Here is a 19,005-nt window from a genome sequence, read left to right as displayed (position 1 = left end):
CCCAACCTGTTTAGGATGGTAAACATTTTAGAAATCTTTTCCCCTTAGAAGCAGATGGGGTTGTGTCTGTCTTGAGGGAGTATTCTTCAACCTGGTAAATTCCCCACCCTTTGTTCAAGCCCTCCTTTCCCCCATTCTTGCCACTGAATTCCATTAGCTCCACCCACCTAGTTGTCTGTTAACTGCCCTCTGAGCCCATGAATATTCCACTCCATTGAGTTTCATTGAGGCAGCTGTATTTTGAGCCCCCCTAGCCCACTTTAGGGTATTTTCCTTCTTCAGATTTTTGTGAAACCGGGTCCCACCCCAAGTCTGTGGGTACCCCCCTCTTGCTTGCAGATGCGTCGATTCTGGATCGTAACATGTCCAGCTCTTTCACAAATAGTTATATTTCTAGTTGTTTCTCCCTCCGCCCCCATTTGTTTCTCTCTCTCTTTTAGATTGTGAGTCCTTTGGGGACAGGGAACCATCTTATTTATTTATTCTTTATTTTTCTATGTAAACTGCTTTGGAAACTTTGTTGAAAAGTGGTATATTAATAATAGTAGTAGATGATAACCAACCCTTGGATTTGACTCGGAAACAAACAGGGAGCTAATGGCGGTCATGGAAGAAAGTGGGGGGGAGAGAAATTCTACCCAAGAGGTCCAAAAAATTTCCAGTTTCCAGTGCTGTTCAAGGCCAGCTCCATATAGAACATGTTGCAATTAACTGGGGTGTGATTAGGACTTGGGTGATGGTGGCTAGATCTGCTTTCTTCTCCAAGGACTTGCATCTGACGTACAAGCCGAAGCTGAATAATATTTACCTTTGCACCAGGTCACATCTTGATACTGTTAACCACAGATCCACAGATGGATTCTGATTTACAGTAAGCCAAGCACAGCCCTAGCTGCAAGCCAATGTTTTTCAAAAACTGCTATTTGTTTTCACTGTTATAGGAATGCATTTTGCCTGAGCTCACAGCAATTTTGTAGTTTATTCTTATTAAAACGCAAGGGGGCTGAGCCAAGCTCTGTGATTTATGAAACACGTACTAGATTCATTAAAAACCTTAAAAGATTTAATACATTTTTATCAAGGCTTTAAATCTGGGCAAGTGTTTAAAAACTTAATGTGGGCTGTTTTTCATCCCAGGCACCCTTTTTAAAAACACTTATTTAAGAGCTGTAAAATTTGGATTGACAAATATTGCAGATATTTCATTACTTACTTTTATAAATTGGCACAGGATTCTTCTGACAGATTTGGTTTATATATACACACACATACACATGCAAGACTATCTATGTGGCATAAAGATCAAATTCTCCTTCACTGACATTTTATATGTGTTTCTTAACAGCACTTTCAACAACTATACACACACACACACTAATATATTTCTGCTAGGTCTATCACTTTTCCTGTTACTTCTTCTCCTCTTGGGCAAATGTACATTGGGAGGTGAGCTAGTCTTGTGGTAGCAAGCATGACTTGTCCCCTTAGCTAAACAGGGTCTGCCCTGGTTGCATATGAAAGGGAGACTTGCTGTGTGAGCACTGTAAGATATTCCCCTCAGGGGATGGAGCTGCTCTGGGAAGAGCAGAAGGTTTCAAGTTCCCTCCCTGGCATCTCCGGATAGGGCTGAGAGAGATTCCTGCCTGCAGCCTTGGAGAAGCCGCTGCCAGTCTGTGTAGACAATACTGAGTAAGATGGACCAAGGGTCTGACTCAGTATATGGCAGTATATGGCAGCTTTCAATGTTCCTATGTCCTACAGAAATATATTTATTTTTTAATCTCCTATATTAGAGGTTCTCACTTGGCCTATGAATATGTTATATGCATTAAAAAGATCAAAGGTACAGTATACAAAACATACAATGTTGTTAGAATAACATTGGATTTTGTACTCTGGATCATCGTTGAGCACATCTTTTACTGATTGAGGTTTCTAGATTACTATATTAATTAATAAATATAGTTTATGTTTCGTATACTGTACTTTTGATCTTCTTTTATGCATATAACCTTTGTTTGGATCAGGTGCACACCCTGTTAATTGTTTACTTCTATGAATTTGTTAGCTATGGAGGGAAAAGGGCTGGGTTTTTTGCTAAGATTTCCTGCAACACTGCACTTTCATATTGACTTCTAGTAGTTTCCGCTATCCAAGCACACTAGGCGCCCACCCCCACCCACCCACACGCCAGTGTGGTGTAGTGAATACAGTATTGGACTAAGACCAGGGAGACCCAAGTTCAAATACCCTTTCAGCCATGAAACAGTGACTCTGGTCCGGACACTTATCTCTCAGCCTAACCTACCTCACAAGGATGTTGTAAAGATAAACATAACCACCCTGGGCTCCTTGGAGGAAGAGTGGGATATAAATAAATAGGTAGGTTAAAATAGGACAGTGGTTTATGGGGATGGAACCACCTACAGGTCAGTGGTGGTAGGTTTTGCAGCAGTTTTGTGTGCAGAAGGTCCCAGGTTCAATCCCTGGCAGCATCTCCAGGTAGGTATGGGAAAGGTTCCTGCCTGAAACCTTGAGAAGCTGCTGCCAGTCAGTGTAGAGAGACGATGCTGAACCAGATGGACCAAGGGTCTGATTCGGCAGCTTCCCATGTTCCTATCTCCCCACCTAACTGCTCTGCTGGCAAAACATCTCCTCCTCTCCTCTTTGCTGTAAGAACAGAAGCATTCAGAAGGGTAGGCAAGCTGGGCTTTCCAGCTGTAGTTGAACTACAACTCCCATCACACTCAGCCACAGGGTATTGAGGCTGGGGATGATGGGAATTGTAGTTCAACAACAGCTGGACTAGCCTAGCTTGCCTATCCTTACATTAGGAGAGCTGAGACGGGTGAAGATTCCTATCTACGGAAGTCTCAGCTCTTGTGATCTTCCGCGTGTCCCCACTTCAGACGTTCAGGCATACACGAAAGCGGAGAAAGAAAACGCAAGCAAGCGCGCGCCAGGACCGAGCAAGGAGAAATCGCTGCATCAAAAGCCCAAGGTCTGCTCGGCAATGCACAAGCTCTCTTGCGCCCTCCGGCGGCGACGGCGCGGGAACTGCAGGGTCAGGCGAGAAAGGGAGGGGAGAGGCGGAGAAGCCTTAGCGTGCCGCGAGGCGTCGAGCGGTGATGGCGTCACTGGGAGCGACACCAGGAAGTGGTGGCGGTCGCAGCAGGAGCAGGCGGGAGCGGTGAGTGCGAGAGGCAGGCGGCGGCCCTCTTGGCTGTTCTCCCTGCCTGGCGGGGCTGCCGGCCCAGTGGCAGGACGATGCGTGCTTCCTTCCCCCTTCCCTCCCTCCAGGACTCCCTGGCTGGCTCTGGGGCCTGGCTCTCTTGGCATGCAGGGACCCCCTGGCTCCTTCCAGCCCCCTGTCATGGCATTTAACTTCACTGGTCACCCCTCCTCCCCTCTCTCTTTCTCTCCTCCCCCTTCTCCTTTAAAACTCGCTGCAAGGTGCTCAAGGGTGTGCACTTGGTTTTTCTGCCCCGTCTTACCCTCACAACAGTGCTTTGAGGTAGGGTCACCAACAGCCCCTTGTTGGCAGGGATGTCCTTTATTTCAGCCCAAAATGGCCTGCCCCTTATGGGATGCCAGTTGCCTCTTATTATCAGAACCTATGTCCCAGTTCCTTTAACTAATAATGGAATAAAGATGGTGATCCTGAGCAGTGTTCAAAGAAAGATGTGGTCCAGAGACGTTATCTTCTTCAGTATGGCAGATGAGTTTATCATTCAGTTCGTGCTGTGGATTCACCCACCACTACCACCACTACTTCAAATTCTCCCTCTGTGCCTTTAAAGGAGCCTGCTGCTGTACGCCTTTCAACTCCTTTCCCTTCTGCCTCCCTCCCCTCCCAGCGTACTCTGTGGTTCTGGTGGGTTGACAGGAGTCCTGTGTTGCGGACACGAACAAGAACATTAACATTAGCAGCCATCGATCAGTGATTGGCTAACTTGCCATTCTCCAGGTATCAGGATCATCCAAAGCATGCAAGCTGTAACCACTCGATAGTGCTTGAGTGTGAAACCTATCATTAGTGACTAACAGCCCTTCTCTTTCTAGTATGACATACCCAGTTTGGCTAACCATGGTTCTATCTGTAAGCAGAGGAGAAGCAATCTAAGTTGTAACTAGTGTAAGTTGGAAGTGGGTCAAACACATACAGCACTGCTGCTCAGGCTCCTGATTACCCCTGCCATGCGCCTCCCAGATCTTGTCCCTTATTTGAGCAATGGGATGTTGGCAACCCTACTGTGAGGTAGGCGAGGCTGAAAGAGATCTGGGGCTGACATCCAGGCTAAGCTTGCTTGGTTTGCATACAGTGTTCTCTGTAATTTTTCTCACCTGTGTGTGGAATGAATTTTGCTCTGGGGGCAGTATCAAGGCAGTGTGTGTGCGCACATATACTCAGAGTAGGGCCTTCCTGATTCAGCCTGAGCGGGACCTAAAATTAACTGAGCAGACATCAAAAAATGTGTGAGTGTGCACACACGCCTTAGAGGAAACACTGTTTGCATACTTGTGTACAGCCCTGAACTCATATCTCTGGGCGGTTTATGGCGAGAATATAACATTAGAAAAGGTTATTCTTCTTCTTCTTTTTTTAGCTGTGTTAGTCAAATGTTTTGCAGTCCTTGGGAGGAAAGAATAGGTAAGCACTTGGAGACTAACTGAAAGGTTTCTAAGATGGTTTAATGTTGCAGAAACCTTTGTGGGTGTTTTTGTTGAGGTGGGTTGTCATCAATGTTCCCTGTAACAGGGATTTCACAATTCCCAGAATCTTTCGCCAAAGACTGGGGATTCTGGGAGCTGTAGTCAACAACATCTGGAAATCCCTGTTACAGGGAACATTGGTTGTCGTCCAGTAAAAGCTTATGTGATAGTAAACCGTCTTATAGTCATAGGAACATAGGAAGCTGCCATATACTCCCCCTGCTAACTGTGTATAGAGGCACGTTTTGAACATGGTGATTCCCATTCAAATGCAAACCAGGATGTCTCTGCTTCACAAAGAGGACAATTCATGCTTGCTACCACAAGATGGCGCACCGGGGAAATGGCTTGACTAGCAAGCCAGAGGTTTCCCGTTCGAGTCCCTGCTGGTATGTTTCCCATACTATGGGAAACACCTGTATTGAGCAGCAGCGATATAAGAAGATCACCTCACTCTGGAGGCAATGGTAAACCTCTCCTGTATTCTACCAAAGACAACCACAGGACTCTGTGGTCGCCAGGAGTCAACACCGACTTGACAGTACACTTTACCTTTTTAATTTACCACAAGACTAGCTCTAAGACTTCCTCACACTCTTAACTCCTCTCTCAAGGAGAACAGAACAAGAGTTAAAGCAGTTTAAGGATCTGTTAAAATGACTTTGCCTGCTTTGATCAAGCCTGTTGCCTTCCCTAACTGTATGTGGCTTGGCTCACTCACTCGAGTCATCTGGAACGGTTGCTGTACGCGTGAGCAGCTTTCGGTAGTGCCTCTGCTCACTGTGGCATGCTGGCTTCTGGAGCCAAGACAGCCCTTCTCAACAGCAAGGTGAGGTGACCAGATTGGGGCACCATTATAGGTGGCAGAGACTGGGAAGCAGAAAAACTGAATTGACTCATGGGTATGTGTGACCCATTGGGAAGTTCAATTGTGCAAGTCCCTCTGAAATAATTTAGAGTTGTCCCCATTTCAGTGGGGTGTACTCAAGAAACATACTGGTGGTGAGTGCCCTGTATGCATTAAGAGAGTATATGAGGGTGAGTGGGTTTTCTCCCCCAGTACTAGAGAGACTTGAACTGACCTCTTGAGAGCTGGTGGTGAACAGTCTGCTTTGCAACAGAGACGTGGACTCAATCTGTAGTCTTCAACTGCTTTTCAGATCCAGATCTCACCACCGAAATATGGGGCCCACTTCCGCTATTGTATTCTATATGCCTCTTTTTCTCCTATCTTCGGGATAACCAGATACAAAGAATGTTGGGCCTTCTGCACTGATGCATCTCCTTTCATGGAGAGTTTAGAGCAGTGTCCATCTGGTTCCTGGGGTGTCTCTCATCCAGGCACTGACCATAGAATGACTGTGCCCAGGACCTCCTTGTGGTAAGACCCCAGGGAATGTCTTGTACACATGGGGTGATCAGATGATAGCTGCAAGACGTGTGTGTGGCTGTGGGTTTGTGGAATTGCTCTTATTTATTTATTTACATTTATATCCCGCTCTTCCTCCAAGGAGCCCAGAGCGGTGTACTACATACTTGAGTTTCTTTTTCACAACAACTCTGTGAAGTAGGTTAGGCTGAGAGAGAAGTGACTGGCCCAGAGTCACCTAGCTAGTCTCATGGCTGAATGGGGATTTGAACTCGGGTCTCCCCGGTCCTAGTCCAGCACTCTAACCACTACACCACGCTGGCTCCCACTCTTGTGGGTCTAGAATCATGGGTAGAATGTTCTTGTCATGGGAACACACTGGCTGACATCCTGAAGAAGTTACTCAATCATACTACTCAGGAGTTACTGTAAAGACTTCTTAATTTCAGTAGGATTTGCCCATAGTACAGGCAAGACAAACAGGGCTACCTGGGCTAAATCGAGATTCTACCTCTGAATATCTAGGCATCACAGTTAAATTTCTGGGCACCATGGCTCTCTGGCACCTGGACTTCACAGGCCCTGTGCTAGTGGAAAGAGAGTTTCTAAAGGCCAAATGAGAAGTGACATGAGATTTCCTACAGCTTTTTGTTTTATATATATATATAGGCAGCTGTGCGGAGAACAAATTGGATCAGGATGGGGGATTAGTAATTTCTCCACATGGTTTTCCTGATTAGAATACTCCCCCTCCCAATTGCAGAATTCCTTCCGTGGAAGGAATACTTGACAGTATCAAATGGGTACCCTGTATATTTTGCCCTGCAGGACCAATAGTAGTTTGATGGAGGTGCATTTCGGTCAAGCAGATGATTTGGGAGGTTAGGCTCCCTTCACCCCAGCGCCACAGGTCCAGTCCAGTTCAACCCCTCTTCCCCAGCAACAATGAACAGTTTAAACACACAAACACACACACACACGGCAAGATATCCTATTAATGGATCTCCTCATGTAGCCTGATATGGCCCTGAGCTTAGCACTTGATGTGCCACTTCAGTAATATGTGTGAATTAGCTTCATTTTTTTCCTATCTGTGTGCATGTGGCTTAAAATTAGGGCTGTCACCCAATTAAAGGAATCTCAGCTGATTGACTGTCCTGGGTTTAATTGAATTTGCAAAGAGTTCTAAAGCAAAATGCATGCTTTCTTTGTTTAAGATGGTGCAAGTCTCACAGGTCATCTCGGATGAGGCATTCCCTGCTGTGCATGAGAGAGGAGAGAGAATGCCTCTCTAAAGATGGTGCTTTTCCTCTGCAGTTTTTTTGTAGTGCTAGTATTAAAAATATGTGTTTTGAACATCTGCTGCTTGATTGACGGGGGACCCTTTTTTAAAGCCAAATTTTTTATCATCAATTAATCTCATTCAGGGGTGCTCAAAATTCATTCATAATGAATTCTGTGTTTAAAATTTAAAATTTTTAAATTTAAAATTTAAAATTCTGCTGTTTAAAAAAGTTAAGGGGTTATGCTCTAGAGTCCTTCTCCCTGGCTGTTGGAAGTCCCTGCCATTTCATGCTCTGTCTGTGAGCTTCCCAAGGCAGCTGATTGGTTGCTCCTGGAAACAGGATCCTGGACTAAAAGGCCCTTGGTCTGATCTGGCAAAGAGAGAGAGCGAGAGAATTCTTATTTCCTTATGACCTAATCTGCACCTGGGGCTGCTGGTCAGGAACCCAGAATAGCCACACTGCTGCTCTATTATTAATATTTAGTACATTTCTATACCGCCCTATACAGAAAAAAAAGGTCCCTAGTTGGTTCACAACCTAAAAACCATTAACACAATTCCAACAGTTTAAAAATACAGATTAAAAACTCTAAAACCCAAAGTATTCTATGGGGCTGGTGTCACACAGGGCTCGTTCTCCATGATCAAAATTAGGATCAGAAGAGCACCCGGCCGAGGTAGGAGAGACTTGTGTGTGCTCCCGAGTTCCGATCGGCGGCTGCATGTTAGCAACAATCAAGGTAGCAGGAGGGGCGAGTGAGCATGTGGGAGCTGGGTAGGACAGCTCTTGGTCCACCCTCGATAAAATGCTGGAGACAGAATGTGGGTTGGCTGTGCCTCTCCCATTCTGCTCCCACACGATCACTCCCCCTCCCCACCTCCTACCTTGATTTTTGCAAACACACAGCTGCCGATCAGGCTCTCCGACCCCAATTTGGATGATGAGGGCAGCTCTACAGTGTCCCCGAGTCCTCTTGACCTGACGGCTCTCCTCTCTTGTGTCTTCTCTCTCCTCCCAGGATCCATTCTCAGGGATGACTCAGCTGGGTGCCATAGCAGCTCTCGCTGCCAGCCTGGTGGCAGCCGCTCTTTTTTCCGCAATACACAAGATTGACGAAGGGCACATCGGTGTTTATTACAGGTTTGTGCACCTGCTCAGAAGGAGCTCTGCTTCCAGGAGGCACAGAACTCTGTCCCAGTGGTCCTCCAACCCGGCTGAGCGCCGCGCCTTCCCCTCCTGCGTGCAACTTCCTTCCTTCCCGTTTGCTTTGCCATGACATCTGACTCAGTAGTCAGGGATCTCAAGATGTTGTTGCCTACAACTCCCATAATCCTCAGCTGCCATGGCAACTTATGAAGCCATGGCTTCAGAGTGCCTGGGATTATACCGTTCTGCTCTGCAAGTTCAAATTTCAAAATATATATCCTTGACTAGGGCCGTGCATGTGAGAGAAATCTGATTCCAGGTGAAGTCATTCCAGTACTGTGCTCTGGTGCAGAGTCTGCCAGCAAGGGAGCGGAGAAAGGCCGTTTGCTACCTTATTCTTTGCCCGCTGGACATCCATAAGAACAGCCCTGCTGGATCAAGCCCAAGGCCTATCTAGTCCAGCATATTGTTTCATACAATGGCCCACCAGATGCCTCTAGGAAGCCCACAGGCAAAAGGCGTGGGCATGCCCTCTCCTGTTGCTGTTGCTCCCCTGCAACTGGTATTCAGAAGCATCTTGCCCCTGAGGCTGGAGATGGCCCATAGACACCAGACTAGTAGCCCTTGATAGACCTATTCATACTAGCCATTGATAGTGATGAACATCGATAGACATTGATAGATCCATCCACTAGGAAGCTGATTCAGTAGCTACCTGAGGGTGATGACTTCATCTTATGGGAGGAGAGCTGGTCTTGTCGTAGCAAGCATGACTTATCCCCTTAGCTAAGCAGGGTCTACCCTGGGAGACTAGAAGTGTGAGCACTGGAAGATATTCCCCTCAGGGGATGGAGCCGCTCTAGGAAGAGCAGAAGATTCCAAGTTCCCTCCCTGGCAGCATCTCCAAGATAGGGCTGAGAGAGACTCCTGCCTGCAACCTTGGAGAAGCGCTGCCAGTCTGTGAAGACAATACTGAGTTAGATAGACCGACTCAGTTTATGGCAGCTTCCAGTGTTGATGGTCCTGACCTAAGCTTGAGCCACTTCCTTCTGGAGATGTGATAATGTGGACTATAGGTGAACTTGGTTTTAGGGTCATAGCGGCAGGGCATCTGCTTTGCATGCAGAAGGTCCCAGGTTCAACCCCTGGCATCTGCAGGTAGAGCTGGGAAAGACCAGTGAGCCTGAAGTTTTGGAGATCTGCTGCTGGCCCATGTAGGCAATACTGAGCTAGATGGACCAATGGTCCGACTCGGGAGGAGACAGATTCTATGATGTAGGAACTTGGCTGCATGAATCTCCTCTCAGATCAGCTCTTGGTGCACTGTTTTTTGATCATCTGAACACAGTATTTGCCAGCAGAAGGAAAACTGATGATCTGGCAAGGACATAGGAACACCGGAAGCTGCCATCTGCTGAGACCTTTAGTCCATCTAGCTCAGAATTGTCTACATCAGTGGTTCCCCACCTGGGTTCCTCCAGATACTGCTGAACTACAACTCCCAGCATCCCCAGCCATAATAAATTGCATCTGGGGGTGCTGGGAGTTGTAGTTCAGCAACATCTGGGGGAACCCAGGTTGGGAACCACTGGTCTACACTGACTGGAAGCAGCTCTCTCCGACAAGGGTTTTTCTCAGCCCTACCTGGAGCTACTGCCAGGGATTGAACCTGGGACCTCCTGCATGAAAAGCAGATGCTCTGCCACTGAGCAACAGCCCCATTCCCAGTAGTGTGTTCACGTGATCAAAAAGCCAAGTTCCTACACCACCACCATTCCCATTATCATGGGAAAATCAGAGCACATGGCTTCGTTCAGGGATTCTCAACCTTGGTTCTCCAGATGTTGGACTTCAGCTCCCATAATCCCCAGCCAAAGGCCACTGAGGCTGGGTTTTCTGGGGAATTTTGAGAATCAGTGTTGAGAATCCCTGGCTTAGTCTACCAGGCAGCCATTCAGGTGACAATGAACTGCTACAAGAGGAAGTGGTTCAAGCTCTGACCATGATGGTCAAGCGCAAGCCAACACCCTCAGATGCTCCCCCTTTTCTGGACCAATAATCTCAGCAGTGCCTGATTAAACTGATGCCTTTCTTTCTTTCTTTCTTTCTTTCTTTCTTTCTTTCTTTCTTTCTTTCTTTCTTTCTTTCTTTCTTTCTTTCTTTCTTTCTTTCCTCTACAGGGGAGGGGCACTCCTGACATCCACCAGCGGGCCCGGCTTTCACCTCATGCTCCCCTTCATCACTTCCTACAAATCAGTACAGGTACTCTTTATATGTGGTTCCCCCCAAAGGAGTGTAGTGCATGCATAACGTTTACTCCTTGTGCTCTAAAATAGTCTCGGATTCTGCAGTTGTTCAAATGCTGAGTCTAGAATGTGATATCCATTTTGAGTGGATCAAATAATATATCTCTTTATAATTTGATTGATTGATTGATTAAGTGCTGTCAATTCAGTGTCGACTCTTAGAGGCCCCATAGATAGATTCTCACCAGGATGATCTGTCTTCAACTTGGCCTTTAAGGTCTCTCAGTGGTGCATTCATTGCTGTCATAATTGAGTCCATCCACCTTGCTGCTGGTCATCCTCTTCTTCTCTTTCCATCAACTTTTCCCAGCATTATGGCCTTCTCAAGGGAGCTGGGTCTTCGCATAGTGTCCAAAGTACGATAGTTTGAGCTCTTTATACATTGAACTCTTTATACATAGTTCAGTAATGTGATGCATATTCTGTGTGCATTGGGTATTTTTTATGCATGGTGCAAATTCTTGTTGCCCAGCTTGAGACAGTAAGATCTAGAACAGGGCTTCCCAACCTGGGTTCCTCCAGATGTTGCTGTACTACAACTCCCATCATTCCCAGCCACGATTCGTTGTGGTTGGGGGTGATGGGAGTTGTAGTTCATCAATAACTGGAGTACCACAGTACTGTGTGGAAGTCAGCACAATGAGAAATGGCTCTCACAAAAAAAAGGGTGGGTTTGTTTGTTTGTTTTAACCAGAGTGGCCCCTGCTTGAAAAATAGTGAAGGCCACAGCCACGATGTAAAAAAGTAATATTGGGTATGTAATCTAAACAAGGTGTGTGTGTGTAGTGTGTGTGTAGTGTGTACGTACGTACGTACGTGTGTATACATTAGGGACGTGTGAACCAGCTCAAGGCGGAACCAAACTGGGCATGGTTCAGTTCGGGGCCGGCTTGGGGGGTTCTACAATTTTAAAAACAAAATAAAAATAATGGCGGCCTCCAAGGGGTGCTGCTGCAGCCATGGAGTGGAAGGATCCAACAGTTCCTGCTCCCCCGCCCGGTCTTTTTAGGGCCGTTTCCAGGCCTTTTCAGCTGTCTCCCTGCTTGCGGCTTCCATTTTGACCCAGGCATGCAAATGGTCAGTGTGCATGCACAGCGGCCCTCCAAATTGAAACCACCATCACTGGGGCCCAAATCAATGTGCACGAAACCAAACCAGGCCTGGTTCGGTGTGAGTCCAGTTCAATTCAGACTGAACTGGGCTTCCCGGTTCACACACCACATACACGCGGAATCACTAGCAGTGTGAATGGTTCTTTAAAGAGGACGGGTCCCTGCCCTGAGGAGATTGCAGTCTAAAATATGACACACAAGACAACTGAGGAAGTTTCTTTACAGTAGATTACAGGGTCTAAGAGATGGTTCCAAAAACTTCACAGATAAGTGAGGCTTTAAGGAGGAATTTTTAATTTGCACTGTTCCAGTTTCCTCCCTTTTCCTTATTTGTGATTACCATAGTTTGTTGTTGCATGTGAATCGAGCAAGTTCTGATCAGCATAAGTTGCCCAAGCTAGGTAAGCCTAGATTGCCTCCAAACCGGAATTAGAAACCACTCTTTGAACTAGTTTTGCAGTTCTGGTTGGGGGGACACACTAGAGTGACCATAACCAGAACTTGTCTGATTTGGATGTGTCTCCAAATCATGAACTAAGGTGGGAATTATAGCAGTATTTGGAACACATGAGCCTGGGACATAGCTGTGGTTTTGCACCAGGCCAACTTTCAAAAGCTTCATCTTTTGCACGATAGTGGTGGTTTCATTCTGGTGTCACTCCCGTATAAAAGTTCGCCAGTTGTGTTAGATGCAGCAAGTGACAGTGGGGTTCTCAGAATGCAACTGACTTTTGCCTGTCCTAAACTTGTGGTTAGCTGCCACACCCTTTCATTTTCTTATCTGGACCCAACCCGTGTATCCAAACAAGGCCCTCTGCATCGTCATGAAGAGGCTGCAAGCTTATCTTCAAGACTCAGCACCCAACAAGCCTGCTGAACAAGTTTGGCTTGAATTTCTGCCAAAGCAGAATCCTGTCAACAGGAGGGTTGATCACCAGCTCTGCTCATTTTCAGCGAAAGCAGGCCAGGAGAATCGATAAAATTGGCTCTAGCTGGATTGTGGCAAAACAAGGATGATCAAAGGGAGGGAGAGGGGGTGTTATAGCCACACTGCTGCAGAAAATGCTGCTTATCAGCACAGAAACTAAATTAGACTGTGCTGTGTAGGGATGTGCGAATCGGCTCAATTCTGAACTGATCCAGTCACACAAATGGCCCTGCAAATGACATGGTCATGCAGATGGCCTGCGTACATGTGTGGTGGCCCAAAAATGGCCGCTGCGCACACAGAGGGACGAAATGAAATGGGGAGACTTGAGGGGGAGATGTTGGAGTGGGGAGCTGCTGGAGACCCCCCCCCTCCTGTGGCCACTGCAGCACCCCCTGAGGCTGCCACAGCCCTTGGCAGTAGTAAGTCCATCTTTTTTCCCAACAATATGTTACGCCAACCTTGAACTGGACCCGAAGCAGTTCTAATTCAAACCAAGCTGGGGCCCCTTTTTGAGAGGACAAAACCTAACATGTCCGGTTCGAATCCAGTTCGGATTTGAACCGGACAAACCAGTTTTGTGCACATCCCCAGTCCAATGGCTTACAGATCCTTTTGCTTTCTCTCTTCTAGACGACGTTGCAAACAGATGAAGTGAAAAACGTACCATGTGGCACAAGGTGAGCTGCAGCTGGTGCCCCATCGTTTCTCTCTTGCCCTTTTCGTTCCCACAGCTGGCTTTGCATGCACACTTTGGGGATTTCTGACCTTTGTGCAGTCCCTTCCTGTCATGAAGGAAATCCACTCATCTCCTAGTCTGCGATGGGTAAAAAGTGATGCCCAGCGAGTGAGAAAATCTTGATGAGTAATGTAACAATGTAGCTCAAACCGTCTGGCGAGTAAATTTTTTGTCTGACTGGTAAACTGAGCCAACATTTCTTGGCCCCTGGGCATACTTACAAAGCAGGACATCACAGTTACTTTTCTGTGATGGTCTTCAGCTGGTGGGTCTGGTGCATCACAGCACTAGTCACACCACCATTTTCTTGTTGTTTTGGTTTCTTCCTTTAAGAAAAAGAGGAAGAGAGTGAGAGTAACCACATGCAATGGAGGGCAGAATTTTTCCCATCTTTTTCTGCTTAACACTGCTAGGTGCATTTTCCTCTTCCCACTTGCCAAAATTCCTTGTTCTATATACAAATACTAAAAATAGAGCAAACTCTGTCCTTTTTTACATCTGGTCACCCTATAGAGAGGAGGAGGGAGACTGGCATATGCAGTGTTGTTGTGAGGATACATATATCCATGTACACTGCTCTGGGCTCCTTGGAGAAAGAGCAGGATACAGATGTAATGAATGAATGGGGAAAGGAATATTCTCTGTTGCAGTTCGAAACGAAAGGGAGATCCTGCAGTTGAAAAGGTTGGAATCTGTTGGGTTTTTACCAGCACAGTCATATAGATCAGCTGCAGTATTCCCTGTAAGAGGGAATTTCAGATGTTGCTGACTACAGCTCCCAGAATCCCTAGCTGCAGTGGACTTTGGCTGAGGATGCTGGGAGTTGTAGTCAACAACACGTGGGATTTTCTATTAGAGGGAACACTGATCAGCCCTAGGCAGTCTTGAGAGGTTGTGCCATCTCCTTTCTTGAAGGGCTTTCTGAAACTCTTTGGACAGGTGTCTGTAGTTGTTTTAGGTACAGGCAGAGGCATCTTCTATGCTTCGCGTGCCCATAATAAAAAGAATTTGCCATCTGTTGTAGAAGTCAATCATCTCAGGTCACCGGCCACATTTGCAGTCCAAAGAAATGCCTCTGCCTGTACCTAAAACAGGGAATACTGCAGCTGATCTATATGACTGAGCATTCCAAGCTTTTCTGGCCCACGCTTGCCATGAAATGCAGCACAAACTAGCCTCATTCCTTCACATGGTCTGACTTGATGCTGCTATTCAGATGAAGCTGTGAAGTGTGCCTTCCTTGCCAGCAGATGGCGCCATCTCCTCCACTTAGCCAACTTCCCTGAACTTCATGAATGTTCTTTGGTCTGCGACTCAAATAATCCAGGTAGTCAGCAAAGCAGACACATTGCTGGTTTGTGGAAGCAAATATAACTGTCTCCTGGATACTTCTGGAATTGTACAAAATATACTGTGTGTCAGAAAGCTTTTTACAGTAGCCTTGTCTTGAATTTGAGTACCCCAGTGATCAGCCAAACTGCACATTTCATGCATAGGTCTGCACAACACTCTCTGTTTTCTTTTGATCATCATATTACTGGCACATCTCTAGGTAGAATCTGAAGCGGCTGATGACTAATGCAGCCTATTCAAGGTTTTTCTCCTGCTTTATTGCAGCATTGCCCCTAAAAGGTTTCATACACTAGTAAGGAGTTGTTTCATCGTTGAGCAAATCCAGTAAACTGGTATTCCTGTGTAATGTGCTTAGCAGCTTTCCTACTCTTGGAATAGCTGGGCAGTGAGCACTGACATGTCTAAAATTGGGTGCTGAATTAAGAGCTTGCTCCACTCAGCTGTGTATTATAGGGGTGTGTGCATGTTCTTACCCACATATATAAAGGCACAGAGGAAGAGCGGGATTGTCCCCATGGCCCAGAGGTGAGGGCATGCCCTCTCTCCTGCAGTTGCTCCCCTGCAACTGGTATTGAGAGGCATCTTGCGTCTGAGGCTGAAGGTGGCCTGTAGCCCTCGGACTAGTAGCCACTGATAGACCTGTCCTCCATGAATTTATCTAAACCCCTCTTAAAGCCATCCAGGCTGCTGCAAGTCATCCCATGAAATTGATTGCCAGGAAATCTAGGACCAACAAACAGAAGTACTTTTTCACACAAACGCATAATCAACTTGTGGAATTCTCTGCCACAAAATGTGGTGACAGCCAACAACCTGGATGGCTTGAAGAGGGGTTTGGATAACTTCATGGAGGAGAGGTCTATCAACGGCTACTAGTCGGAGGGCGGTGGGCCACCTCCAGCCTCAAAGGCAAGATGCCCCAGAGTAACAGCAGGAGGGAGGGCATGCCCTCAACTCCTGCCTGTGGCTTCCAGCGGCATCTGGTGGGCCACTGTGCGAAACAGGATGCTGGTCTAGATGGGCCTTGGGCCCGATCCAGCAGGGCTGTTCTTATGTTGGCCACCATCACATAATGTGGCAGAGCATCCCATAGTTTAATTATGCATTATGTGAAAAAGTGCTTCCTCTTCTCAGTCCTAAACTTCCTTGCAATCGGTTTCATGGGATGACCCCTGGTTCTAGTGTTGTAAGAGAGGGAGGCAATTTCTCTCTATTCACTCCCTCCACACCATGCATGATTTTGTAGACTTCTGTCATGTCTCTCCTTAGTAGCCTCTTTTCCAAAGTAAAGAGTCCCAAATGCTGTAGCCTTGCCTTGTAAGGAAGGTGCTCTAGGCAACTTCTCATCTTGGTTGCCCTCTTCTGCACCTTTCCCGGTTCTACAATGTCCCTTTTGAGATATGGTGACCAGAACTGTACACAGTACTCCAAATGGGACCACAGCATAGATTTCTATAAGGGCTGTTTTATTTTCAATCCCTTTCCTAATGATCCTAAGCCTGGAATTTGTAGGCGGCTTTGCCCCTTTCGCACTAATGCTGATTGTGCAGGTGCCAGGAGCAGAGCCAGTATACGGGGTCCTGTTTTCCTGTCGTAAATGTGTTAGCTCGGCTAACCCAACAGGATTTACAACCCCCTTCAGTACTCCCTGGTGAGTTAACAGAAAGCAGCAGCGGAGCTGCACAAATGAAAAATAAAATGCTCACAAAGAAAAACAGTGAATGAATTAAGTCCCCTGAACAGAACTAGGTACCCCCCTCTAACAATGACTGAGTAATAAGTGAAAAGAAAACACAAAGCAAGGAATGAAATAGTGAAGGACGACAGAAGCAAGGAATTAACAGAACAAAGCAGGAAAGCATAAATAAGGCAAACTGGAACTCGGACAAAGTTCTAGAATTCAAATAGGACACTGTCTGCAGCCAGCGAAAAGTTGCAAACAGCATCTGAGCAAGTGAGACTGCTAAATATATATGGCTCAAGAGAACCAGCAGCCAATCAGGCTTCCCTGAGTCAGCACTTCAGCTTCCTCTCTTGTGATCTCCTGTGCCTGCATGTCTGCCACTGAGCTTGCCTCTTGAGACGCCTTCTCAAGACAGGTGAAATCCCAGGCTTCTCCCCGTCAGAAATCATGTCTGGCAGCTGTTGCGAATCCTCAGCTCCAGAGTCTGGTCTCCCTGCCAAATCCTGTTGCTGTGCCTCTGAGCCCTCACTAGCAGGCGAATCCTCCTGCTCTGACTCTTCTGAGCCATGACATTTCCTCTCTGCATATTTAGTCAGTGAGTGTGTTTCTCGTGGCTGGCAAGAAACATGCACACAAAAACACTGCATGTGTTTTGGAAGTTTCAACTCTAAACCACTTCCAGGTGACTAGGGCTGGTCCCATAGATGAGAGGAATCCTGTCTGTTCTTAGATCTCCCGTTTGCTGCACCTTGAGAGGAGGCTTGCCTTAGATGCACATGTAATAAGAGCCTTGCTGGATCAGGCCCAAAGCCTATGTAGTCCAGCTCCTTGTTTCCCACAATGACCCACTAGGTACCTCTGGGGAGCCCCCAAGCTGGAGATAGAGACATGCCCCCTCTCCTGCTGTTGCTCCCCTGCAACTGATATTCGGAGCCATCCTACCTCTGAACACAGTTCCCAAACTAGCCATTGAGGTCTTCTATCCTGTGCAAGGCTCATCCTTTTTCTCTCTCTTCTACAGTGGGGGAGTGATGATCTATTTTGACAGAATTGAAGTGGTTAATTTCCTGATCCAAGGTGCTGGTGAGTTACTGTGATTCTCCTTTGTTATCACACAGAAGCATACATACGGAAGGGTGTTGGAGCAGGGTTTAGCCCATATTGATGCAGAGAATACCTGTTCTGTTGCAGTTAGAGGGTAGCACAAGGCAGTGTTTCCTCTAACGGATTCCCAGGTGTTGACTACAACTCCCAGAATCGCTGGCTGCAATGGCTTTTGCTTGGGGATTCTGGGAGTTGTAGTCAACAACATCTGGGAAATCCCTGTTAGAGGGGACACAGATGCAGGGCTGCTCAACTTTGGCCTTCCAGCTGTTGTCGGACCACAACTCCCATCATCCCTGACTATTGGCCATGGTGACTGGGGAAGATGGGAGATGTATTGCAAAGGCAGCTGGAGGGTCAAATTTCTGCAGTCCTGGTGTAGTCTGGACTGATGATATTCTAGTAATCTTCTTTATATATATTTCTCCAAGGCGTACCTGCCGCTAATCCCATGTGTGGCAGCTCTTGCGAAAGTTCGCAAGCAGCTGCCTGGATAGTGATGGGGACGGGGGAGAAAATGGTGGCGGTGGATGGCTGGCCAGCCGGCTGGCAGGGAGGAAGGGAAACCAGACAGGGAGGGGGAGAATAGACTGGAGCTTTGGTGCGGGGGTGGGTGGAGGAAATGGACTGAGACTGAAGCGGGGGGGGGGCGAAGACGGGGAGGAGGGACAGGGAGAACTAGGCACGCAGATGCTCTGCACTGGATCAGCTAGTATTTTTGTTCTATTGTTACATTATTGAACCGCCTAACACTCAGATCTTAAGGTGATGCACACAATTTAAAACAAACAAACAAACAAAAATCTTTGAAAGCATCCATATATTTAATCCCCGTAGATGTACCTCTGTACTCCTGGAACACAGCACCAATGGCAAATGTTGGCGAAGATGCCGAGTGGGGCCCTGAGAGCTCAGTCCTAAGACTGCTGGAGTCCTCGAGACTCCGCCCAGGAGGGACATAGGCACTCACTCGCCACTCCTAGAATGCTCCCTCTGCTTCCCCAGCAGCAGCACCAACCATCTGTTGAAAGCAGAGAGCTGATGCTAGCAGTGTTTATATTGACATGCTCCAAAAGTTATAATATTGGTTGTGATGCTTTCTAGGAAGCACCTTGGGAGGCCTGATGCTACTAAGCCATCATTGCTTCTCCTGGGCCTCTTGCTTGCATTAACCATGGCAGTGTGGAAAGCAGCTCCTTCCCCTCCCAGAGGCCCCCAGCTATATGAGAAGAACCCCCCTTGAAGTGACTGTTCCCTACAACTCC

At 47.0% G+C, this 19,005-nt stretch overlaps 1 protein-coding gene and 1 non-coding gene across 3 annotated transcripts in view; one reads left to right on the top strand and one right to left on the bottom strand.

Annotated features, from left to right (window-relative positions):
* Positions 1-3,084: 3,084 nt before the first annotated feature.
* Positions 3,085-19,005, top strand: part of ERLIN2 (ER lipid raft associated 2) — a 35,163-nt gene continuing 19,242 nt past the window's right edge. The window contains exons 1-5 of one of the 2 annotated variants that reach the window (XM_053269618.1): positions 3,085-3,190; positions 8,387-8,508; positions 10,695-10,776; positions 13,494-13,540; positions 17,658-17,719. In XM_053269618.1, the coding sequence (XP_053125593.1) occupies positions 8,402-8,508; positions 10,695-10,776; positions 13,494-13,540; positions 17,658-17,719 (298 nt within the window). In that variant the 5' untranslated portion in view covers positions 3,085-3,190; positions 8,387-8,401. Of the gene's footprint in view, positions 3,191-4,095; positions 4,136-8,386; positions 8,509-10,694; positions 10,777-13,493; positions 13,541-17,657; positions 17,720-19,005 lie in introns of those variants that run through there. The other variant, XM_053269619.1, reaches the window with a different exon arrangement.
* TRNAE-UUC (transfer RNA glutamic acid (anticodon UUC)) lies at positions 10,160-10,234 on the bottom strand. The gene has a single exon. It is a non-coding gene; the product is annotated as a tRNA-Glu (tRNA).

The sequence above is a fragment of the Hemicordylus capensis genome, chromosome 8, assembly GCF_027244095.1.
Source record: "Hemicordylus capensis ecotype Gifberg chromosome 8, rHemCap1.1.pri, whole genome shotgun sequence".
NCBI classification, from domain to species: Eukaryota; Metazoa; Chordata; class Lepidosauria; order Squamata; family Cordylidae; genus Hemicordylus; species Hemicordylus capensis.
This window is presented reverse-complemented; position numbering and strand designations above follow the sequence as displayed.